Genomic DNA, 22,500 nt, shown 5'->3' on the forward strand with positions numbered 1-22,500 from the left:
GCTATAGCGAAAATTGAGTTTGGAAGAGATTGATTCAGCAGACATGGTCCTCTACATCGATGGAGTAACAGAGACGGATAAATTCCCAATGCAGTGAACCTAATGTGCTGCATTGATGGACCACCAGATGTACTATGAATAAGCTACAATATTACAATGAAGTACAGCCTCTCCTCACATAGTGACATACTCGTTTACGAACGACTCGGACTTACGACGGGCTCTCTGACCAGTATGAATACCTAAATAATGTGTATTAGAGCTGATTTTCTCTATTCTATTTATTACAATATACAGTGCACTGCTGTATAAACATTTAAAAATATACCAGAAATGTTATACATAAATGGTACAAAGGTGATATTAACCCTTTCAGGGTCCGTCCCGTAGATCTACGGCTTTACGTTCAGGGTCCAAACCGTAGATCTACGCCATGAGCTCAGCTCACTCTGATAAACTGTGAGTGGTACATTTGGGCCTAGATATGAGAGAATACATCTATGTGGTATGTGTGCACCACATAAAACAGATCCTGCAGCACACTGTGTATAATGAGAGAAAAAAACTTAAATCATGATTTTTCAATTAAAACAGCAACTTTGCAGTGTTTTTTCGTATGTTTTTTATAGTTGTATTTGCGATTTCTTGGTCTCATTTGATAGAATGGAAGACATATTACAGAAATAGAGATGATTTTGATTGGTTTTAGCACTGGAAATGGCTTGAAACTGAGCTCAAAGTAGCAGAAATGTTAAATTTTTGCCGATATTCAAGAGTAAACAAACGACCTCACACGTCTAATACACGTCAGCTGGTGGGTCTAATATACATTCACAAATATGGTGATGATATTTATACAATTATTACAGTATTGCATAACAGTAAATCTTCTATTTTTTGGTGTGAATAAAAATTCATTATGTGAATAAAAAATCAAAATGGAATTTATTTGTAAAGCCTCAAAACATAACTAATGAACAGAGGAAACGTTAGTTTAGTGCCAGGAATGCCTACATTGTTTATTCTGGACCCTATTTTGAAATTGGAATATTTTGAACTTTGTGTTAAATTGGTCAAATTAACAATTTCCGATCACTTTATTTTGTAGTTGAAACAGTTGACTTGGCGATTTCTTGTGCTCAATCGATAGAATGGAAGTAATACTAGTGAAATAGCTAAGAATTTGGTTGATGGGAATAATGTAATTGGCCTAAAATGGGAGTCAAAGTCGGCAAAATCGCCGATTCGTAAATGTCGCTGACACATCAAAATTCGCGAGAGCATAATTTCGTCAATTTTCCACCAAATTTCGTACTTTTTGTTTTATTACCTCCACAAAAAGATTCTCTACGATTTCATAAGAAAAAATAACAAATTTTTTTTTTTTAAATTCTTGGACACTGGTGCGTGACTCCAGATTTGGGCCTTGGACCCTGAAAGGGTTAAAACAATATCAGAGATAGTTGACACAAACCCACTACCATCATAGTGTGCTCCTCACTTAGCGATGAATTCGTTTACCAACATGGTCTTAGGAATGGAACTCCATCATTAAGTGAGGAGAGGCTGTACAATAAATTACAGTACAGTACCTTTACCTGCAAGGAGAAGAGTTAAAAGTACGTAGTATAGTAAAATATAGTACAGCACAGTAGTATTTTTGTACATTTTCTGGTGAACGGTGAGCTTATGGATGAAATTGTAAAGCTCCAGCAGTAACATTGCAGATGTAGGAGACATCCAGGTAGATGATGTAAAAGATGTAGATGATATGTGAGATGGACATACAGTGGAACCCCGGTTTTCATCCAGTCCGGTTATCGTACAATTCAGTTTTTCGACCACTTTTTCGGCGAAATTTTCCCCATTTTCATACATCCCCTCAGAAATCATTCGTACCAGACGCGTCCACTTGTCCACAGGACACAGCCGCTCATACATTGGTGACTCAGTCTGCATTTGTTACTCGTAGAGGGTGGTAATGATGGTGGTAAAGGGTGGTAGTGATGGTGGTTGAGGGTGGTAGTGATGGTGGTAGTGGGTGGTAGAGGGTGGTAGTGATGGTGGTAGAGGGTGGTACTGATTATGGTAGAGGGTGGTAGTGATGGTGGTAGAGATAACCTGTCCTCCCTCTACCCTCCTTGCCATCTTCCATATGCCAACAAGAATCTTCAATAAAGGTAAAAGTGATTTAAATGTTCATTTATCCATTTCATTAATGCTTTATATTTATATCTCATTGTTTTCTGTATGTAAAACTATAGTTATTCTCTATAAAATGTAATTTTTTTTTTTAATATTTTTGGGTGTCTGGAACAGATTACTTAGATTTACATTATTTCTTATGGGAAATAATACTTTACTGACTCACGAAATCGTGATGACATGATTGCAAACAAACCATACCACGGGCGAGATTTGAACCCGCGGTCAGAGAGTCTCAAAACTCCAGACCGTCGCGTTAGCCACTGGACCAGCTAGCCACAATAAGATTCGTCCAACTAGGTATATTTCTACACCATAGGAAGGTTAGAATAGGCACCATTGTGACCACAAATGCAAGTTTTTTGTGGTCACAGTGGTGCCTATGCTAACCTTCCTATGGTGTAGAAATATACCTAGTTGGACGAATCTTATTGTGGCTAGCTGGTCCAGTGGCTAACGTGATGGTCTGGAGTTTTGAGACTCTGACTGCGGGTTCAAATCCCGCCCGTGGTATGGTTTGTGTGCAATCGTGTCATTACGATTTCGTGAGTCATGTTGACGGCAGTGAGGGGACTTGAGTTAGAGTTCGTCATGGCCATGCTAGCTGGAGATTCGTCTGTAAAAACTTGCATTTGTGGTCACAGTGGTGCCTATGCTAACCTTCCTATGGTGTAGAAATATACCTAGTTGGACGAATCTTATTGTGGCTAGCTGGTCCAATGGCTAACGCGACAGTCGGGAGTTTTGAGACTCTCTGACCGCGGGTTCAAATCCTGCTCGTGGTATGGTTTAATATTACTTAAGTTTTTGTACAAATCAGTTTTCAGCCGACCTTCTAGAATGGATTAAAGACGAAAACTGGGGTTCAACTGTAGTTGGTTCAGTAGACGTAGATAGTTGAGAAACTGTATAGGGTTCAGGCTTATATGCAGATAGTTTTAGAAGATTTAGAACAAGAATAGACTTAAAGAATGAATCCAGTTTTCTTATGACAAATTCCCTAAAGATGCAAAAGTGAGGATAATAGGCCTGAACATCTCCTTTTTTTATCTGAGATGTCAATTTATGGGATGAGAACGTGAATTACATCTTGTGCACTGTTAACAGTTTTGGTAACCTCAATCTCTTCATCATCATCACTATACTGTTTATCTAGGGGATACCAATTTTGCATCACTCACCATCAGGTAGCCGGACTCTCCATCATTTTCTTCCATATGTTAAAAAATTAGTGCATATTTTAAGTTGTACCATTTTCATTTTATCAGTACATACTTAAAATTGTATTATTGTTTGCTTAGCTACCTCACTTTTGTACATTTACAAAAAAAACTGTCTAGGTCTTAGTCTGTATTAGGATTAGGATTAGTCTGCCTGAAATGCACAGCATGCTAGTGGCTTTCTTTTGTGCTTAATTATATTGTATTACATGTAAACTACATTTTGTAATACTGAAGAAAGAAATAAAGTTTGGTTATGGAGACAAATGATATATAAAATACCAACATGATGGGGAAAATAGACAAAAATATGGTATAATGTGATCCTTTATTGACTTCATTTCACCCACACAGTGGGCTTTATCAAGTCACAAATGGACCTGTACAGGATAGGCAATTGGGATAACAATGAAGAAGTTTCCTGGCAAGGGATTCAACTGTTTCAACTAGAACATATTCCTGCATGGTGGAATTTGACAGGGAAACAGTTATCTTTGTTCACTCTGTGTAGCAAGCATTAGACGGGGAGTAGAAAAATCATGGAACTCATCAGAGGTAAACAGTAAAAGTTCAGTAAAACAGACCCACCCATAAAATGGATGTTTGATAAAAAAAGACAAAAAAAAAATGTTACTGGACAAAGACTAAACATGTACTATGTTTAAAGGATGTTCAATAGAGTGGACCAAATCTGCAATATTGAACAGCTGTCCAGTCCAGCTTTACACTCAATAAAATGGACCAACTCTGCTTAATTGTTTCATCCAAGACCTGTCCATTTTTTTTTTTTTTGGTGGTAAAGATGAGCCTCTTGTGTCCACCTGGAAATTATGTTGCCAGACAAAATAATTGCTTACAAGAAGTACAGATAGGGCAAGGAAGAGCAGTCAGCCAGGCCAGCCAACCAGCAGGTCAGCTGGCCAGGCCAGGCCAGGCCAGCCAGGCCAGCCAGGCCAGCCAGCCAGGCCAGCCAGCCAGGCCAGGCCAGCCAGCCAGGCCAGCCAGCCAGGCCAGCCAGCCAGGCCAGCCAGCCAGGCCAGCCAGCCAGGCCAGGCCAGCCAGCCAGGCCAGCCAGCCAGGCCAGCCAGCCCGCCTGCCCGCCCGCCTGCCCGCTCTCACCAAACCCTCCCTCATACTCCCAATCACAACCACATATAAACAAACTGGAAAAGAACAAATGTGGTGTGTTCGACAATGCACGTCAATATTTGTTTACCTGTGGTCAAATGGCTTTGGCCTATTGTTATATTTATAGGGAAGCACTAAACCAATGTGGGTCATACGTCACCAAGCAAGTGGGAGAGGTTGAGGGGGAATCAGGTTTGTTCCAAAGAATGATAGGATAGATCCAGTTTAAAACTTTAGAACTCTTACCACCATTGGCAACCATTGTTGGTGGTATTGTTAAGAATTAAGAGTTGTGACAACCAGCGGGTCACATGAACCAGGCACTGTAGCTGTGGGTTTAACCCTTTCAGGGTCCGTGCCGTAAATCTACGGCTTTACGTTCAGGGTCCAAACCGTAGATCTACGCCATGAGCTCAGCTCACTCTGATATGCTGTGAGCAGTAAATTTGGGCCTAGATATGAGAGAATACATCCATGTGGTATGTGTGCACCACATAAAACAAATCCTGCAGCACACAGTGCGTAATGAGAGAAAAAAACTGAGACTGTAATTTTCGATTAAAACAGCGAATTTGCAGTGTTTTTTCTTATGTTTTTTATAGTTGTATTTGCAATTTCTTGGTTTCATTTGATAGAATGGAAGATATACTACAGAAATAGAGATGATTTTGATTGGTTTTAGTACTGGAAATGGCTTGAAACTGAGCTCAAAGTAGCAAAAATGTTAAATTTTTGCTGATGTTCAAGAGTAAATAAATGACCTCACAAGTCTAATACATGACAGCTGGTGGGTCTAATATACATTCACAAATGTGGTGATATTATTTATACAATTATTACAGTATTGCATAACATTAAATCTTCTATTTTTTGGTTTGAATAAAAATTCATTATGTGAATAAAAAAATCAAAATGGAATTAATTTGTAAAATCTGAAAACGTAACCAATGAACAGAGGAAATGTTAGTTTTGTGCCAGGAATGCCTGCATTGTTTATTCTGGACCCTATTTTGAAATTGGAATATTTTGAATTTTGCATTAAATTGGCAAAATTTCCAGTCACTTTATTTTGTTGTTGAAACGGTCTACTTGGTGATTTCTTGTGCTCAATCGATAGAACAGAAGAAATACTAGTGAAATAGCTAAGAATTTGGTTGACTGGTTTACTGTAATTGGCCTAAAATGGGAGTCAAAATCGGCAAAACCGCCGATGTGTAAATATCGCCAACACATCAAAATTCGTGAGAGCATAATTTTGTCAATTTTCCATCAAATTTCGTACTTTTTGTTTTATTACCTTCAGAAAAAGTTTCTCTACCATTTCATAAGAAAAAATAACAAAATTATTCTTTGAAAATTCTTGGACCCTGGTGCACACTTTGAAATTTGACCTCTGGACCCTGGAAGGGTTAAGGGTTACATTGGTCTGAGGAGCCACTGGTTAGAATTATAACCTTAATATTTAAAGATGTGGACCAGTAATTCAATTCAATTCAAAGTTTATTCTCTATAAGGATTACAATGCTGAGTTTACAGAATTTGGTTATTGTGTGGTTTACATGTAGTAAAATAATAATTACAGAGTGTACCACTAGAACACCTAGCATGGCTAGGCATTTCAGGCAGACTTATATTAAATCTTAAGTTTAAAATATTACAAAATTATGAGGTAAGTTGGTATTATGGCTAAGTGACTAAATACTAGTTGTGAGTTTAGCAATGTGAATGCTTTTGTTTTGGCACTATACATAGTTTCAGTATTGGATTATCACAGGCCAACTTATGACTAGTTAAGATTCATTATTTTGAGATTGAGATTGATATTTCTGTTTATGGTCAAATGGGTGAGTGAGTGTAAGTGTGAACCACCAGGTGGTATTCGTATTATTAGTTGACAGGGTGTATCAGGGAGATAAGATGTTTTCTGATGGTAGTTTTGAAGGTGATGAATGTGTCTGCAGTTTTGGAATTTTCAGGTAGGGTGTTCCAGATTTTAGGGCCTTTGACATACATTGAATTTTTGTAAAGGTTTAGTCGGACACGGGGAATGTCATAGAGATGTTTGTGTCTGGTGTTGTGCCTGTGGGTTCTGTCACAACTATCAAGAAAGCGTTTTAGGTCAAGGTTAATATTGGAATTTAAGGTCCTGTAGATGTAGATTGCACAGTAGTAAGTGTGGATGTACTGAACAGGGAGTAAGTTTAGATCTATGAAGAGTGGGGGGGGGGGGTGTTGCCAGGGATGGGATTTAGTGATTATTCTTACTGCGACTTTTTGTTGGGTTATTATTGGCTTTAGGTGTGTTGCTGCAGTTGAATCCCAAGCACAGATAACATAGGTGAGGTATGGATATATAAGTGAATGGTATAGTGTGAGAAGGGCAGTTTGCGGCACGTAGTATCGTATCTTGGAGAGGATCCCAACCGTTTTGGATACTTTTTTGGTTATGTGTTGGATATGGGTGCTGAAGTTCAGGTTGTTGTCGAGGTATAGGCCTAGGAATTTGCCCTCATTATGCCTGGCAATTAGAGTGTTGTCGATCTTAATGTTAATTTGCGCATCTCCTGCTCTGCTACCAAACATAATGTAGTAGGTTTTGTCAACGTTAAGCGTAAGTTTATTGGCTGTCATCCAAGTTGATATTTTGATCAGCTCCTCATTAACAATGGTGTTGAGGGTGGCAAGATTAGGGTGAGAGATGACATAAGTCGTGTCGTCAGCAAAGAGAATGGGGTTCAGGTGTCGAGATACGTTTGGAAGATCATTGATGTATATGAGGAAGAGCAGGGGACCAAGGACACTTCCCTGCGGAACTCCAGTATCAAGTGGCTGTGTTGTTGATGCTGTGTCTTTAATGGTGACATACTGATACCTATTAGTAAGGTAAGATTTGAAATATGCAAGCGCATGGCCTCTTATACCATAATGGTCAAGTTTGTGGAGTAGGATGCCGTGGTCTACTGTGTCAAAAGCTTTTCTTAGGTCAATAAAAATTCCTAGTGGATATTCCTTATTTTCCAATGCTGTGTAAAGCAGATCTAGCATTTTTATGATTGCATCGTTAGTGCTTTTATTTTTCCTGAATCCAAATTGGCTGGGGTTGAGTATGTTTTGTGACGTTATAAATGAATACAGTCTCCTGTGCACGAGTTTCTCAAAGATTTTGGATAGCAATGGTAAGTTTGATATTGGCCTATAGTTGTTTAAATCTGTAGGGTCACCACCTTTATGTATTGGTGTAACCCTTGCCATCTTGAGTAATTTCGGGAAGGTGCTAGTTTCTAGTGACTTGTTAAAAAGTAATGAGATAATATGCGAGAGGACATGGGCCACTCTTTTGTACAATAATGGTGGGACATGAGACAGATTCCCTGAGTTATTTTTAAGTGACTTTATAATCTCGGTGACTTCCGTGGGCTCAGTTGGAGCAAGATAGAAGGAATTCGGGAAATTCCCATCTAGGTAGTCCCCGGCATGGGCATTGGTACGTGGGATTTTATTGGCGAGATTAGAACCTATGGTTGAGAAGAAGTCGTTTATCTTGTTAGCTGTGTCAGTGGGTTGCAGTGGTGTTTCATTAGGTTTAGTTAGGACAATATTCTTGTTTTTTTTCAGTTTGTGGGTCCCTAGAATCTGAGAGAGTGTTTTCCAGGTCTTTTTTATATCTCCTCTTGTGTCAGTGAATCTACTGGAGTAGTATAGTTGTTTGGCTTTCTTTATTACTTTGGTGAGAACTGATGAATAGTGTTTAAGAATATCTTTGTGTATTAAGCCCTGTCTATATTGCTTTTCATATTGGTGTTTCTTATCAGTGGATTTCAGAATGGTGCTGGTTAGCCATGGGCAACCAAGCCGTTTGTTTGTGATCTGTTTCGTTTTTATAGGACAATGTTTGTTGTATAGTCTAAGTAGTTTGTTAAGAAAAATGTCTGTCCAGTCATCAATACCATTGGCCTTGGAGAATTCTGTAGGCCAGTCAACAGTCTCTAGGTCAGCTGTGAACTTCCTTATTGAGGCCTCATCATGGAGTCTAAATGAGACTTTGTTGTATTCAAGTGGTGGTTTACTAATGTTTGTCAAGAGGAAGGTAGGGTAGTGGTCTGTAGTGCTATCTGTGATTATCCCTGATTTAAGGGGGGCTAGTATATTGGTCCATATGTTGTCTATTGTAGTTGCACTTGTTTCAGTGAACCTGGTTGGTTTAGTTATTGTTGGTATGAGAAGTGTGTTGTTCATATTGTTGATGAAATCAGTTACAGGCTGATCATCTAGTAGGCCAAGGTTGATGTTGAAGTCTCCAGCTAAGAGAAGGTGGTGCTTATTCATTTGTCTGTTTGTTATTAGTGCCTTTAATTTCTCACTGAAGTTTGGGATGTTTGTAAGCCAGCAGAAGGCCTCGGTCAGATAACCAAAAGCTCCAGCTGCGGTCATCATATGACTATGACCCACGTCAGGAAATGCTTGTCCTGTTTCCTAACAAACCTTACCTAACCTAACCTGGCTGAGGACCAAAACACTGCAGTAGGCCTACTAGCCCATGGTATGCAGGCCCTGCTTACATCCAGAATATATTTGCTTTGTAGAAATTGGTAAAGAAATGAAGATTTACCATTACGTTATCTATATATAATAATGTCAGATGACATATCCACTTCCAAGTATCTCATTATACTTTATTTACTTCCTCCATACTTCTTCCTTCCAATTTTAAAACTGTGAGAATAATAAAAATACTACACACTTAAAATTGTAATGTTGTATTATTATAAATGGTACTGCTTGAAATACGTACTGTATTAGTTATGTGCTACATCAAGACTATAAATCTTATTAACCATAAAACTTTTTGACTGCCTCACAGTAGTAATAAGGTAAAATAATGAATAATTAAAACTTAGCACTCTTTACCTGTCTAGACTTAAGTAGTCTTTAAGTACAGTGGTACCTTGACTTAAGAGTTTAATTCATTCCACGACCCCAGCTCGTAACTCAATTTGCTCGTATATGAACCCTTTGAGGGTCCAGAGGCCAAATATCAAAGTGTGCACCAGTGTCCAAGAATTTTCAAAAAATATTTTTTTTTTTCTTATGAAATGGTAGAGAATCTTTTTGTGAAGGTAATAAAACAAAATTTTTGATGTGTCAGCAATATATGCGCATTGGCGATTTTGCCGACTTTGACTCCCATTTTAGGCTAATTACCTTATTCCAATCGACCAAATTCTTAGCTGTTTCACTAGTATTACTTCTATCGATTGAGCACAAGAAATTGCCAACTCAACCGTTTCAGTTACAAAATAGTGATTGGAAATTGGTAATTTGGCCAATTTAGTGCAAAGTTCAAAATATTCCAATTTCAAAATAGGGTCCAGCATAAACAATACAGGCATTCCTGGCACTAAACTAACATTTCCTCTGTTCATTAGTTACGTTTTCAGCCTTTACAAATGAATTCCATTTTGATTTTTAATTCACATAATGAATTTTTATTCAAACCAAAAAATAAAAGATTTACTGACATGCAATACTGTAATAATTGTATAAGTAATATCGGCACATTTGTGAATGTATATTAGACCCACCAGCTGGCATGTATTAGATGTGCGAGGTCATTTGTTTACTCTTGAACATCGGCAAAAATTTAACATTTCCGCTACTTTGAGCTCAGTTTCAAGCCATTTTCAGTACTAAAACCAATCAAAATCATCTCTAGGTCTGTAGTATATCTTCCATTCTATCAAATGAGACCTAGAAATCGCAAATACAACTATAAAAAACATACGAAAAACACTGCAAAGTTGCTGTTTTAATCGAAAATTATGGTCTCAGTTTTTTTCTCTCATGCACTATGTGCTGCTGGATTTCTTTTATGTGGTGCACACATACCACATAGATATATTATCTCATATCTAGGCCCAAATTTACTGCTCACAGTTTATCACAGTGAGCTGAGCTCATGGCGTAGGTCTACAGTTTGGACCCTCAACGTAAAGCTGTAGATCTACGGCATGGACCCCGAAAGGGTTAAATCAGTTTTCCTCATTGAAATTAATTGAAATGCCATTAATCCATTACAGCTTATTTATCTATCACAATTGGTTAATATGACATAATAAACAATATAAATAACATAGGAAATATGAACACATATGCATATGCGTTTATATTTCCATTGTGTCGGTATTTTATACCATTTATTTCCATAAATAACATAGAAATGTGATACATACTCTAGAATGAATAAAATATTTCACTGAATAAAATATTTCATTATGTGACTACTGGTGGTGGCCACTCCCAAGGTAAAAATAATTATCGTTCTGACCATATCGTCCCATTTTTGCCCTTCTGAGGTCTTATTATAAGAGAAAATGGAGTGTTTGTGAGGCTAACTGCACTAGATTACTAGTTTCATAAGGAAAACATTGAAACAAGCAATTTTCTCAGATCCCCCCCCCCCTGAGTCGGGAGACATTTTGGGTGAATATCTGGGAAGTAAATCAGCATAAATGTCTCGTGCCTTCTCACAGAGAAGGCACGAAGTTGACTGCACACACACCTTGCTCATGTTTTTCTGTGATTTCATGCCTTAATTCAATAGATGTCATCCTCTTCTTCTTCTCAGCACTATCCTTTGCACTTATAGTTTCATAGGACCCATGGTTAGAAAAAAGAAATTTGACAAAATAACTGCACGAGAGATGCTTCGACAGCGCGGTAACCATGTGGCAGCATATCTGAAGCTCACTTGTAACTCAGATTTTGGCTTGCAATTCAAAGCAAAAAATCGACCGAGTGACGGCTCGTAACTAGGAAGGCCCATAAGTTGGGGCACTCGTAGGTCGAGGTACATACCACTGTATTAGAATTAGTCTGCCTGAAATGCTCCTGCATAATAGTGGCTTTCTTTGTACCTAACAAATCATAAAATGTAATCTCACATTGTAACCTCTGCAAAGAAATAAATTTTGTATTGTATCAACAATTTTATTTATTTAAAGATTTAATGAACACTTCATGTAATTAGCATACTTTCCTTGCCTTACTCTTCTCTGTGGAACAACCTTAAGCATTTTTTTTTCTAAAGTGTTACCTATATTTAATGTTCTGAACCATACTCTTCATACATTAAAAAAAAAAGGACTTCTTTTTTCCTCTTGCACAGATAACCCTCACAAAGGAGAAAGAAATTTATGACAATATTTTGGCTCAACTTGGACCATTATTAACTAGTCATGCACTGTTTATGACTAGTTAATGGTCCAAGTTGGACCAAAACATTGTCATAAGTTTCTTTCTCCTATGTGCAGGCTATTTGTGCATTGTTCCAGTCATGGTATTGTGCCTTTTTATTCTTTTTTTTTCTCTTCATTTGGGAGGAAATTGTTGCTTAACTCTCATTACTTTCTAGTGTATCTTACTCTTTCTTCCTTTACTCTGATAATTTCTGTATGTTCTTGCCTAATGTGTGTTTGCTATTTTATTATTTTGTTGCAATATTTCTCCATTCTTTTATTAATAGATTATAAGTATCTTGATAATCTGTGCTCTGTTTTAATTTTATTATGGATTCATATTTTGTCCCAGTACATATTGCTGTCATAGATATAAAGTGTGTAGAATAATTGTGGAAAGTTGTAGTACATAGGGAATGGTATCAGTGTGATGTAATTGTGAGGTGCAGAGCACTTAGGAAGCTGTTTGGCTGCCCCTGGAACACTAGCAAGATCACAGAGACTCAAGCCAATTTCTCTTCTCTTCTAGGGATTCTGGGATGTCCTCATGCCCCCTACCACCCTGATCTCGCAGCATCACCACCACAACACCCACCAACAGTTATATCACCAGAAACCACAAGTGATACGAAGGTACCATTGTCCCTACTGTGGAATTGCTATGAGCCATCGAAATAACATGAGAAAACACATCAGGACTCATACTGGAGAAAAACCTTACTATTGTAAACTATGTGACTATCGTGCCCCGAGGAAAGACATGGCAGAGAAACATGTGTACATTAAGCATCCAGGGCAGGAACTTGGTGTGGTGGCCTGTGATTCCTCATTAATTGCATAGTCAATATTGAATACTACTCTCGATAATCAGAACTGAGGTGGAAACTAAGGAATAGGCTGATTAGACTGACAAGAAATGAGCATCTTGAAAATCAGTGGAACTTCATTGGTATCCGAGCATGAAAAAATGAATAGTTGACAGGGCTTATATTAATACTTCAAGAATTTTATTTATTTCATTATGATAGTATCATTGGTGTTGTTTGTGTGTGTATGGTAGAGTAAGGGACAGTGTCAGTGTAAGCTGTGTATAAGATTTGATTATTGGGTGAGATTATGTAATATGTTTTAAGCTCATGAATGTATCTTGTAGGAATTAATTTTTTTTTTTTTAATTAAGAGAGCAACGGTTAATCAAACATTGGTCCAAAGATGACATTTGCTTTCATATATATACACCTGGCATTTATCATCTTCAGAGGAAAAACTAAAATAAATATTGTGTGTGTGTGTGTGTGTGTATACTCACCTAGTTGTTGTGGTTGCAGTGGTTGAGTCATAGCTCCTGGCCCCGTTTCTTCACCGATCGCTGCTAGGTCCACACACTACCTTCTCCATGAGCTTTATCAAACCTCCTCTTAAAGCTATGTATCGATTCTGCCTCCACTACATCACTCTCCAGATTGTTCCACTTCCTAGCAACTCTGTGACTGAAGAAATACTTCCTAATAACCCTGTGACCCATCTGAGTTTTCAACTTCCAGCTGTGACCCTTTGTTGCTGTGTCCCATTTCTGGAATATACTGTTGCTATCCACCTTCTCATATCCTCTCAGTATTTTATGTCATTATCATGTCCCCCCATCCCTTCTGTCCTCCAGTGCTGTCAGGCTGGCTCCCCTTAACTTTTCCTCTTAGAGCATACCTCTTAGGTCCGGGACAGTCTTGTAACAAACCTTTGCACTTTCTCTTATTTCTTAATGTGCTTGACCAGGTTTGGGTTCCATACTGGTGCTGCATACTCCAATATGGGCCTGCCATACAGTGTACAGTGTCTTGAATAACTCCTTAGATGTCAAAACGCTATTCTTAGGTGTGCCAGGTGCCCATATGCTACAGCTGTTATTAGGTTAATGTGTGCCTCAGGAGATGTGCTAGGTATGATGCTAACCCCAAGATCCTTTTCCTTAAGTGAGTTTTGTAGTCTTTAACCTCCTTGGCTGTACTCCGTCTGCAGTCTCCTTTGTCCTTCCCCTAACTTCATTACTTTGTACTTCCTGGGATTAAGCTCCAGGAGTCATTTGTTGGACCAGGATAGCAACCTGTCCAAATCTCCTTGTAGGCTTACCTGATCCTTGCCCACTTGTATTCTCATTAGTTTCACAACATCTGTGAACAAGGACACCTCTGAATCTATCCCTTCTGTCATGTCATTCACATATACTAGAATCAGCACCAAACCTGGGACTGACCCCTGTGGAACCCCACTCGACACATTCACCTACTCTGACACGTCATCATGTACTAACACCCGTTGTGTGTGTGTGTGTATGTGTGTGTGTGTGTATATATATACACACACACTCATGCACACACACACACGCACTCGAAGCACACACACACACACACACACACACACACACACACACACACACACACACACACACACACACACACACACACACACACACACACACACACACACACACACACACACTCACACTCACACACACTCACACACACTCACACACACTCACACACACACACACACACTCACACACACTCACACACACACACTCACTACCTACCTACCTTGAAAGTAGTGGGTCTAGCTAATATCTGTTCATGAGTCCTCAGAGAGGGAGCAGAGGCGCTTGTGTGTGCCATTAGTAAAATTTTCAAGTCGATCCAAACAAGGCAGCTGCCAGAGGTGTGGAAGACAGTAAATGTAGTCCCAGTCTTTACGTAAGGAGACAGACAGGCAGCATTAAACTACAGACCAGTGTCTTTGACATGTATAGTATGTAGTCATGGAGAAAATTATCAGAAGAGTGGTGGAGCACCTAGAAAGGAGTGGGTTCATACGTGACAACCAGCATGGCTTCAGGGATGGAAAATCCTGTCACAAACCTACTGGAATTCTACGACAAGGTAAGAAAAATAAAACGGGAGGGAAAGAGGAATGGGTAAATTGCATTTTCTTGGACTGTAAGAAGGCTTTTGACACAGTACCAAACAAGAGACAGGTACAAAACCTAGAGGAGCAAGCAGGAATGACAGGAAAAGTACTGCAGTGGATCAAGGCATACCTGACAGGAAGGAAACGAGTGATGGTCCATGACAAGTGAAGTGCATTTGACAAGTGAGATTCACGTGACAAGTGAGGTTCACGTGACAAGTGAAGTGCATGTGACAAGTGAGGTGCATGTGACAAGTGAAGTGCATGTGACAAGTGAGGTGCATGTGACAAGTGAAGTCCCACAAGGATCAGTCCTAGGGCCAGTGCTGTTTCCTGTACAGTGGACCCTCGGCTAATGACATTAATCCATTCTAGAGAGCATGTCTTTAACCCATTTTTGTCGTTAGGCGAATTAATTTTCCCCATAAGAAATAATGGAAATCCAGTTAATCTGTTTCAGACATCCAAAAGTATTAATAAAAAATATTTTTTTTAAAGATTAAATATAGATATACATACAGAAAAAATGACAAATAAATATAAAGCACTAATAAAATGGATAAATGAACATTTAACATCACACATACCTTTATTGACTCTTGTTGGTGTATGGAAGACAGGTAGGCAGTCAGAATGATAACAGATTCCCACTACAGGCAGCACACTCCACCAATATTCAGAACTGTAAACCTACTCACCATACAAAACATCCATACTTATTATTGTAACTACTACATACATAGAACACTTAACTCGGATATAAACCCTCCCCTCAAACGTCTCCTTACCATCCTCAACAGAACACATGACCATAACACAAGGCACAGATCACTCTTTGATATTCCTCGTGTCCATCTCACACTATGCAAAAACTCAATGCACATAAAAGGCCCAAAAATCTGGAATTCACTACCTGTGAATATAAAAGAAACACTGTTTATATATTCAAGTCTCTTCTTAAAAATCACTTACTCACCCACAACCAAATAAATTCTGAATAATTGTATCTCATAAATGTTTAACCTGTGACCCAATCAAACTTTGTTATTTTTAATTACATTATCTAACAGAATACTCCATTCTACTGAATGCACAGCAACACAGTAAATGACCATATGACCTGTCTTTAAAATACTCATTTGTGCCTAATTGTTAACTGTTTACAACAATGTTTACCACTGAATATATCATTGCTTAGTTAATCTTAAGTTAATTTTAAGCCTGCCCATAATGCTATGCTTACAAGGGGCTTTGGCATGTTACACTTAACCACTGTATTTCCTTGTACTTTTATGTATCATGTTCAAATTAATAAATAAATCAATAAATTATGCTTCAATATGATGCTAATATTATCTCTATGGCTTATTTATCTATCATAATTCATCTAATATGACATAATAAACAATATTAATAACATAGAAACATGATATATACTCTAGAATGAATAAAATGTCAAAATATATGTGAGGAGTAAGTGGTGGTGGTGTTATTGTTGGGTCTGTAAGGGCCAATGAGAGAAGCCGTACATATTAGTGGTGGTGGAGGCGACAGCAGAAGCCACCAACACTATTCACACTTAAACAAAGTAAGTAAGTTTATTCAGGTATACACAAATACAATTATATACATAGATTATCATACATAGCAGCATATGTGTAAAGTACCTAGGATAACCCAAAAAAGTCAGTGACTTATTTCCATTGAGGTCCATTTATATTTACACTTAGATTTACTTTTATACTTACACTTTTATATTTACACCTACCTTGGAGGAGATGCTGGCAGATAGCAGGCCAGCGTATGTTCATTGGCCCGATACACATCCAGCAACATTGGCGAGTTACTTTCGTGTCGTTTTTCTGTCGCTTACTCGCTTAGCTTATTTGCTACACTGTTAATTCTACACTTCATCGCTGGCTGGCACTATAGCCTTTATCGATACCTGCTGCTTTAGTATCGTACATATCACTGCAGAAGGCACATATTCCCCTCTCTCTTCCTCCTCCACTTTGGTACTTTGCTACAAGTTTTTTCTTGAATTTTATTGTGTTTCTTTCCTTCTTTACCACAGGGCTGGCACTAGAAGCTTTTTTTGGGCCCATGGTGGCTTATTTAGTGGTTACAAGCACTAAAAACAATGGAATAATACAAAATATATCGCATGTACACATGGAATCGTCCTCCCTGGCTTGTAAACAATAGCACACTGGCTGTACATGGGCTCAGGCTATGGGGACACATTCGGAACGAATGTCCTTAACCGAGTTCTTAGGCGTTAGCCGAGTCAACATTTTGACGCAAAAACGTGTTGCTATCCGATTCTTTCGTTACCCGATGACACCGTTACCTGAGGGCCCGCTGTATATGTGAATGACATGACAAAAGGGATAGTCAGAGGTATCCCTGTTCACACACAATATAAAAACAATGAGGAGAATACAGGAAGTCCTTGGTTAACATCGTTGATAGGTTCTTAAAAACTGCAACTTTAAGTGAAACAATGTGTAATGAGACAAATTTTACCATAGGCTAATTGATATAAACATCAGGGGTGCAGAGTGAAAATTGTAAGGAGCCCCTTCTACCATCAGGCAGTTCAAAAACGAACGTGCAAACTCCACACAGATAGTGACCTCAGCCAGGAATCAATTTTTTTTTCCTCATCAATGTTATAGTGAAATGACGTTGAATGAAACGACATTAAGGGAGGACTTACTGTACAAGCAGACAAGGACCAAAGAAGGCTACAAAGGGATTTGGACAGGCAACAGTCCTACTCTGACAAATGGCTCCTGAAGTTTAACCCTACCAAGTGCAAAGTTATGAAACTTGGGGAAGGACAAAGAAGACTGCAGATGGAGCACAGGCTAAAGGAGCAAAGGCTGGAAACTTCATTCAAAGAGTAGGACTTTGGGGTGAATGTCATACCAGGCATATCCCCTGAGGAGCACCTCTATTAACTCTTTCAGGTTCAGAACACCTGATTTGAGAATTGCTCTCATGGTTGAAGAATTTAAAAAAAAAAAAAACAATTATTTTTTTCATGAAATGATAGAGAATCTTTTACCAAAGGTAATGAAACCAAAAGTATGATATTTGATGGAAAACTTGTGGAATTACACTCTTGCAAGTTAGTGGTCTTGGCGATATTTATGCATCGGTGATTTCGCCCACTTTGAGCTCTTTTTTCGACTAATTCCATTGTTCCAGTCGTTCAAACTTATATTTTACTAGTATTCCTTCTGTTGTTTGAGTACAATAAACCACCTATTTACCTGTTTCAACTACCCAATAAAGTGATCAGAAATCATTAGTTTGGCCAGTTGTACACAAAATTAAAAAATTGTCAATTTAACCCTTTGACTGTCACAACCCCAAATCCTGAAGTGTCTCCTGTTGTCGAAAAATTTTTGGGAAAAAAAAAAATTTTTTTCTTATGAAATGATAGAGAATCTTTTCCCAATGGTAATGACACCAAAAGTACAAAATTTGATCGAAAACTTACGGAATTATGTTCCCGTGAAGTTAGCGATCTTGGCGATATATACTCATCGGCGATTTTGCCAACTTTGAACCCTATTTCTATGAGTTGAGTAGTACAAGAAACCGCCCATTTACCGATTTCAACTACCCAATACAGTGGTCAGAAATTGGCAATTTGACCATTTTCACGCAAATTAAAAAAAATGCCAATTTCAAAATAGGGTCCAGAATAAACAATGCAGACATTCTTTGCACTAAAATAGCATATCCTCTGGTCATTAGTTACATCTCCAGGCCCATCTTATATTACTCTTGCTTTCTATTTTGATTTTTTATTCACACAAAAAATAGAAGATTTACTGTTACACACTACTCCATTATTATAAAAATGGTATAAATAATATCAGTGCACTAGTGAAAGAATATAATGCCTAGGCATAATGGAGACTCTCTTTGCAGTGAAACCCATTATTGTAAATACATAATCTCAATGTACTATCTGCAAAGACATAAATAAATAAATAAGACTCCCCAGTTGACGTGTATTGGACGTGTGGTGTGATTTGTTTACTCTTGAACATTGGTAAAAATCGAACATTCATGCTACTTTGAGCTCAATTTCAAGGTCGTTTTCATCATGAAACTAATCACAGTCATCTCTATTTCTGTAATATGTTTTCCATTCTATGAAATGAGACCAAGAAAACGAGAATACAACCATAAATACTATAGGAAAATACACCTCTAAGTCGGCGTTTTAATCCAAAAGCATGGTCGAAGTTTTTTTTCCTCGTGCACTGCATGCTGCAGGATTTTTTTTATACAGTGCACACTGACCACATAGGCCCATTCTCTCACATGTGGGCCTACCAGCTTTCTCCTGCTTGATTTGAAGCTGCTAGAATTGTTGAGTATATATACATCTGAAACACTGGCTCATAAGACGTATGTATGGCCGAAACAGTCAAAGGGTTAAAAATATGGTCCAGAATAAACAATATAGACATTTCTGGCACTAAAAAGAAATTTCCTCTGTTCAATAGTCACATCCTCAGGCCTTTCCTATATTATGTTTGCTCTCCATTTTGAATTTTTATTCATGCAAAAAAAAAAAAAAAATACTGTTATGCAGACTACTGAATTGTTGTAATAATTGTACAGTGGTCCAGGTAAACTCCAGGTGGTACCCCAAGTTTCGGCCATAATTCATTCCAGAAGGCTGTTCAAGTGCTGTTACTGAACAAATTTGTTCCCATAAGGAATAATGTAAATTAGATTAGTCACTTTCAGACCCCCAGAAATACACTTACAAAAGTACTTACAATAATACACTTACATAATTGTTCGAGTTAGGAGCTGTACGAAACTCGGGGTACCACTGTATAAATAATGATAGTGCATTCCTGAACGTGTATTAGACTGACCAGTTGGACACGTATTGAATGAGTGACATAATTTGTGTATTGTGGAATATCAGCAAAATTGAACATTTCTGCTACTTTGAGCTCAATTTCAAACTACTTTCAGTCTGAAACCAATCAGAATTAGTATCCCCATTTCTATATTATATCTTTCATTCTGCCAAATGAGACCAAGAATACACTGCAAAGTTACTGTTTTAAACCAAAAACATGGTTGTAGTTTTTTCCCATTATGCACTGAGTGCTGCAGGATTTTTGTATATGGTGCACGCTTACCACATAGACCCATTCTCTCATATCTGGGTCCAAATTTACTGCTCGCAGTTTATCTGAGAGCTGAGCTCATCACGTAAAACTGTGGCATTGACCCACACTTCAAAGTCGTAGTACTGTGGCATCCTCACTCAAAGGGTTAAATATCTGGTGCAGCAAATGTGCTTCTGGCAAATCTAAGAATAGTTTTTTGACATCAGATTAAGGAGTCATTCACAAAACTGTACATTGGGTATGTCAGGGCCATATTGAGGTATGCAGCACCAGGATGAAACCCACATCCAATCAGCCATATCAAGAAATTGGAGAGGTTTGCAGTATGACTAGTCTCAGAGCTAAGGGGTATGTCCTGTGAGGAGTTCAGGGAACTCAGCCTGATGACACAGGAGGACTAGGGAAGATATAATAATGACATACAAAATACTGAGAGGAATTGACAAGGTGAACAGGGACAGAATGTTTTGGAGATGGGAAATAGGAACAAGAGGGCACAGTTGGAAGTTGAAAACACAGATGAGTCTTAGGGATGTTAGGAAGTGTTTCTTCAGCCTTAGAGTTGTCAGGAAGTGGAACAATCTAAAGAGTGAAGTGGTAGAGGTGGGATCCATACATAGCGTGAAGGTGAGGTACAGCAAGGCTCTTGAAGCCGGGGGAGAGACCAGATCTAATAGCAACCAGCGAAGAGGTGGGGCCAGGAGCTATGAATCAACCCCTGCAACCACAACTAGGTGAGCATGCACGAACGCACATGCACACACGCATGCACGCACGCATACGCACGTGCGCACACACACACACACACGCACGCACGTGCATGCATGCGGGGGGGGGGGTCTGGCAAACCTGAGAATAGCATTCCGATACCTCAGTAAGAAATCGTTCAAGACACTGTACACTGTGTACGTCAGGCCTATACTGGAGTACGCAGCACCAATTTGGAACCCACACCTGGTCAAGCATGTCAAGAAATTAGAAAAAGTGTAAAAGTTTGCAACAAGGTTGGTTCCAGAGCTAAGGGGAATGTCCTACGAAGAAAGGTTAACGGAAATCGGCCTGACGACACTGGAGGACAGGAGGGTTCGAGAGACATGATAACGACATACAAATTACTGCATGGAATAGATAAGGAGGACAGAGATGGGATGTTCCAGAGATGGGACACAGAAACAGGGGTCACAGTTGGAAATTGAAGACTCAGATGAGTCTTAGGGATGTTATGAAGTATTTCTTCAGCCATAGAGTTGTTAGGAAGTGGAATAGTCTGGTAAGTGATGTAGTGGAAGTGGGTACCATACATAGTTTTAAGATAAAGTATGATAAAGCTCATGGAACAGGGAGAGGGAGGACCCAGTGAAGAGGCGGGGCCGGGAGCTGAGTTCGACCCCTGCAACCACAAATAGGTGAGTACGTACACACACACACACATACACACGCACACTCGCACACACACACACACACACACACACACACACACACACACACACACACACCACACACACACACACACTCACACACTCACACACACACACTCACACACTCACACACACACATACACCGTGTATGTTAGGCCCATTTTGGAGTATGCGGCACCAGTTTGGAACCCACACCTAGCCAAGCACGTGAAGAAACTAGAGAAAGTGCAAAGGTTTGCAACAAGACTAGTCCCAGAGCTAAGAGGTATGTCCTGCGAGGAGAGGTTAAGGGAAATCAACCTGACGACACTGGAGGACAGGAGAGATAGGGGGGACATGATAACGACATACAAAATACTGAGAGGAATTGACAAGGTGGACAAAGACAGGATGTTCCAGAGATTGGACACAGTAACAAGGGGACACAGTTGGAAGCTGAAGACACAGATGAATCACAGGGATGTTAGGAAGTATTTCTTCAGCCACAGAGTAGTCAGTAAGTGGAATAGTTTGGGAAGCGATGTAGTGGAGGCAGGATCCATACATAGCTTTAAGCAGAGGTATGATAAAGCTCACGGCTCAGGGAGAGTGACCTAGTAGCGATCAGTGAAGAGGCGGGGCCAGGAGCTTGGACTCGACCCCCGCAACCTCAACTAGGTGAGTACACACACACACACACACCCACCTTGTATTCACCATGAGTAGTTCGGACATTGAGGGTATCATGTATGAAAGGCCCCTGGGAGCTAGTGATCATGTGGTTCTGTGCTTTGACTACATAGTTGAGCTCCAAGTGGAGAGAGTAGCAGGAATAGGCTGGGAAAAACCAAACTACAAAAGGGGGAACTACTCAGGCATGAGGAACTTCCTTCAAGACATTGAGTGGGAGAGGGAACTGACAGGAAAACCAGTACAAGAAATGATGGACTATGTAGCAACAAAATGCAAGGAGGCAGAGGAGAGGTTTGTTCCCAAGGGAAACAGAAATAATGGGAAGAACAGAACGAGTCCTTGGCTCACCCAAAGGTGTAGGAGGCAAAAACTAGGTGTACTAGAGAATGGAAAAGGTACAGAAGACAGAGAACTCAGGAAAATAAAGAAATCAGCCGAAGAGCCAGAAACGAATATGCACAGATAAGAAGGGAGGCTCAGAGACAATATG

General features: G+C 39.1%; 2 protein-coding genes across 2 annotated transcripts in view; both read left to right on the forward strand.

Moving 5' to 3' along the window:
* The window catches only part of LOC128697779 (uncharacterized), a 340,573-nt gene that overhangs the window by 276,610 nt on the left and 41,463 nt on the right, over positions 1–22,500 (forward strand). The gene's annotated exons all lie outside the window — the stretch shown is intronic.
* Positions 14,190–22,500, forward strand: part of LOC128697905 (zinc finger protein Pegasus-like) — a 29,612-nt gene continuing 21,301 nt past the window's right edge. The window contains exon 1 of the mRNA XM_070099649.1: positions 14,190–14,718. Within this exon, the coding sequence (XP_069955750.1) occupies positions 14,665–14,718 (54 nt within the window). The 5' untranslated portion in view covers positions 14,190–14,664. The remainder of the gene's footprint in view (positions 14,719–22,500) is intronic.

The sequence above is a fragment of the Cherax quadricarinatus genome, chromosome 68 (assembly GCF_038502225.1).
Source record: "Cherax quadricarinatus isolate ZL_2023a chromosome 68, ASM3850222v1, whole genome shotgun sequence".
Classification (NCBI taxonomy): Eukaryota; Metazoa; Arthropoda; class Malacostraca; order Decapoda; family Parastacidae; genus Cherax; species Cherax quadricarinatus.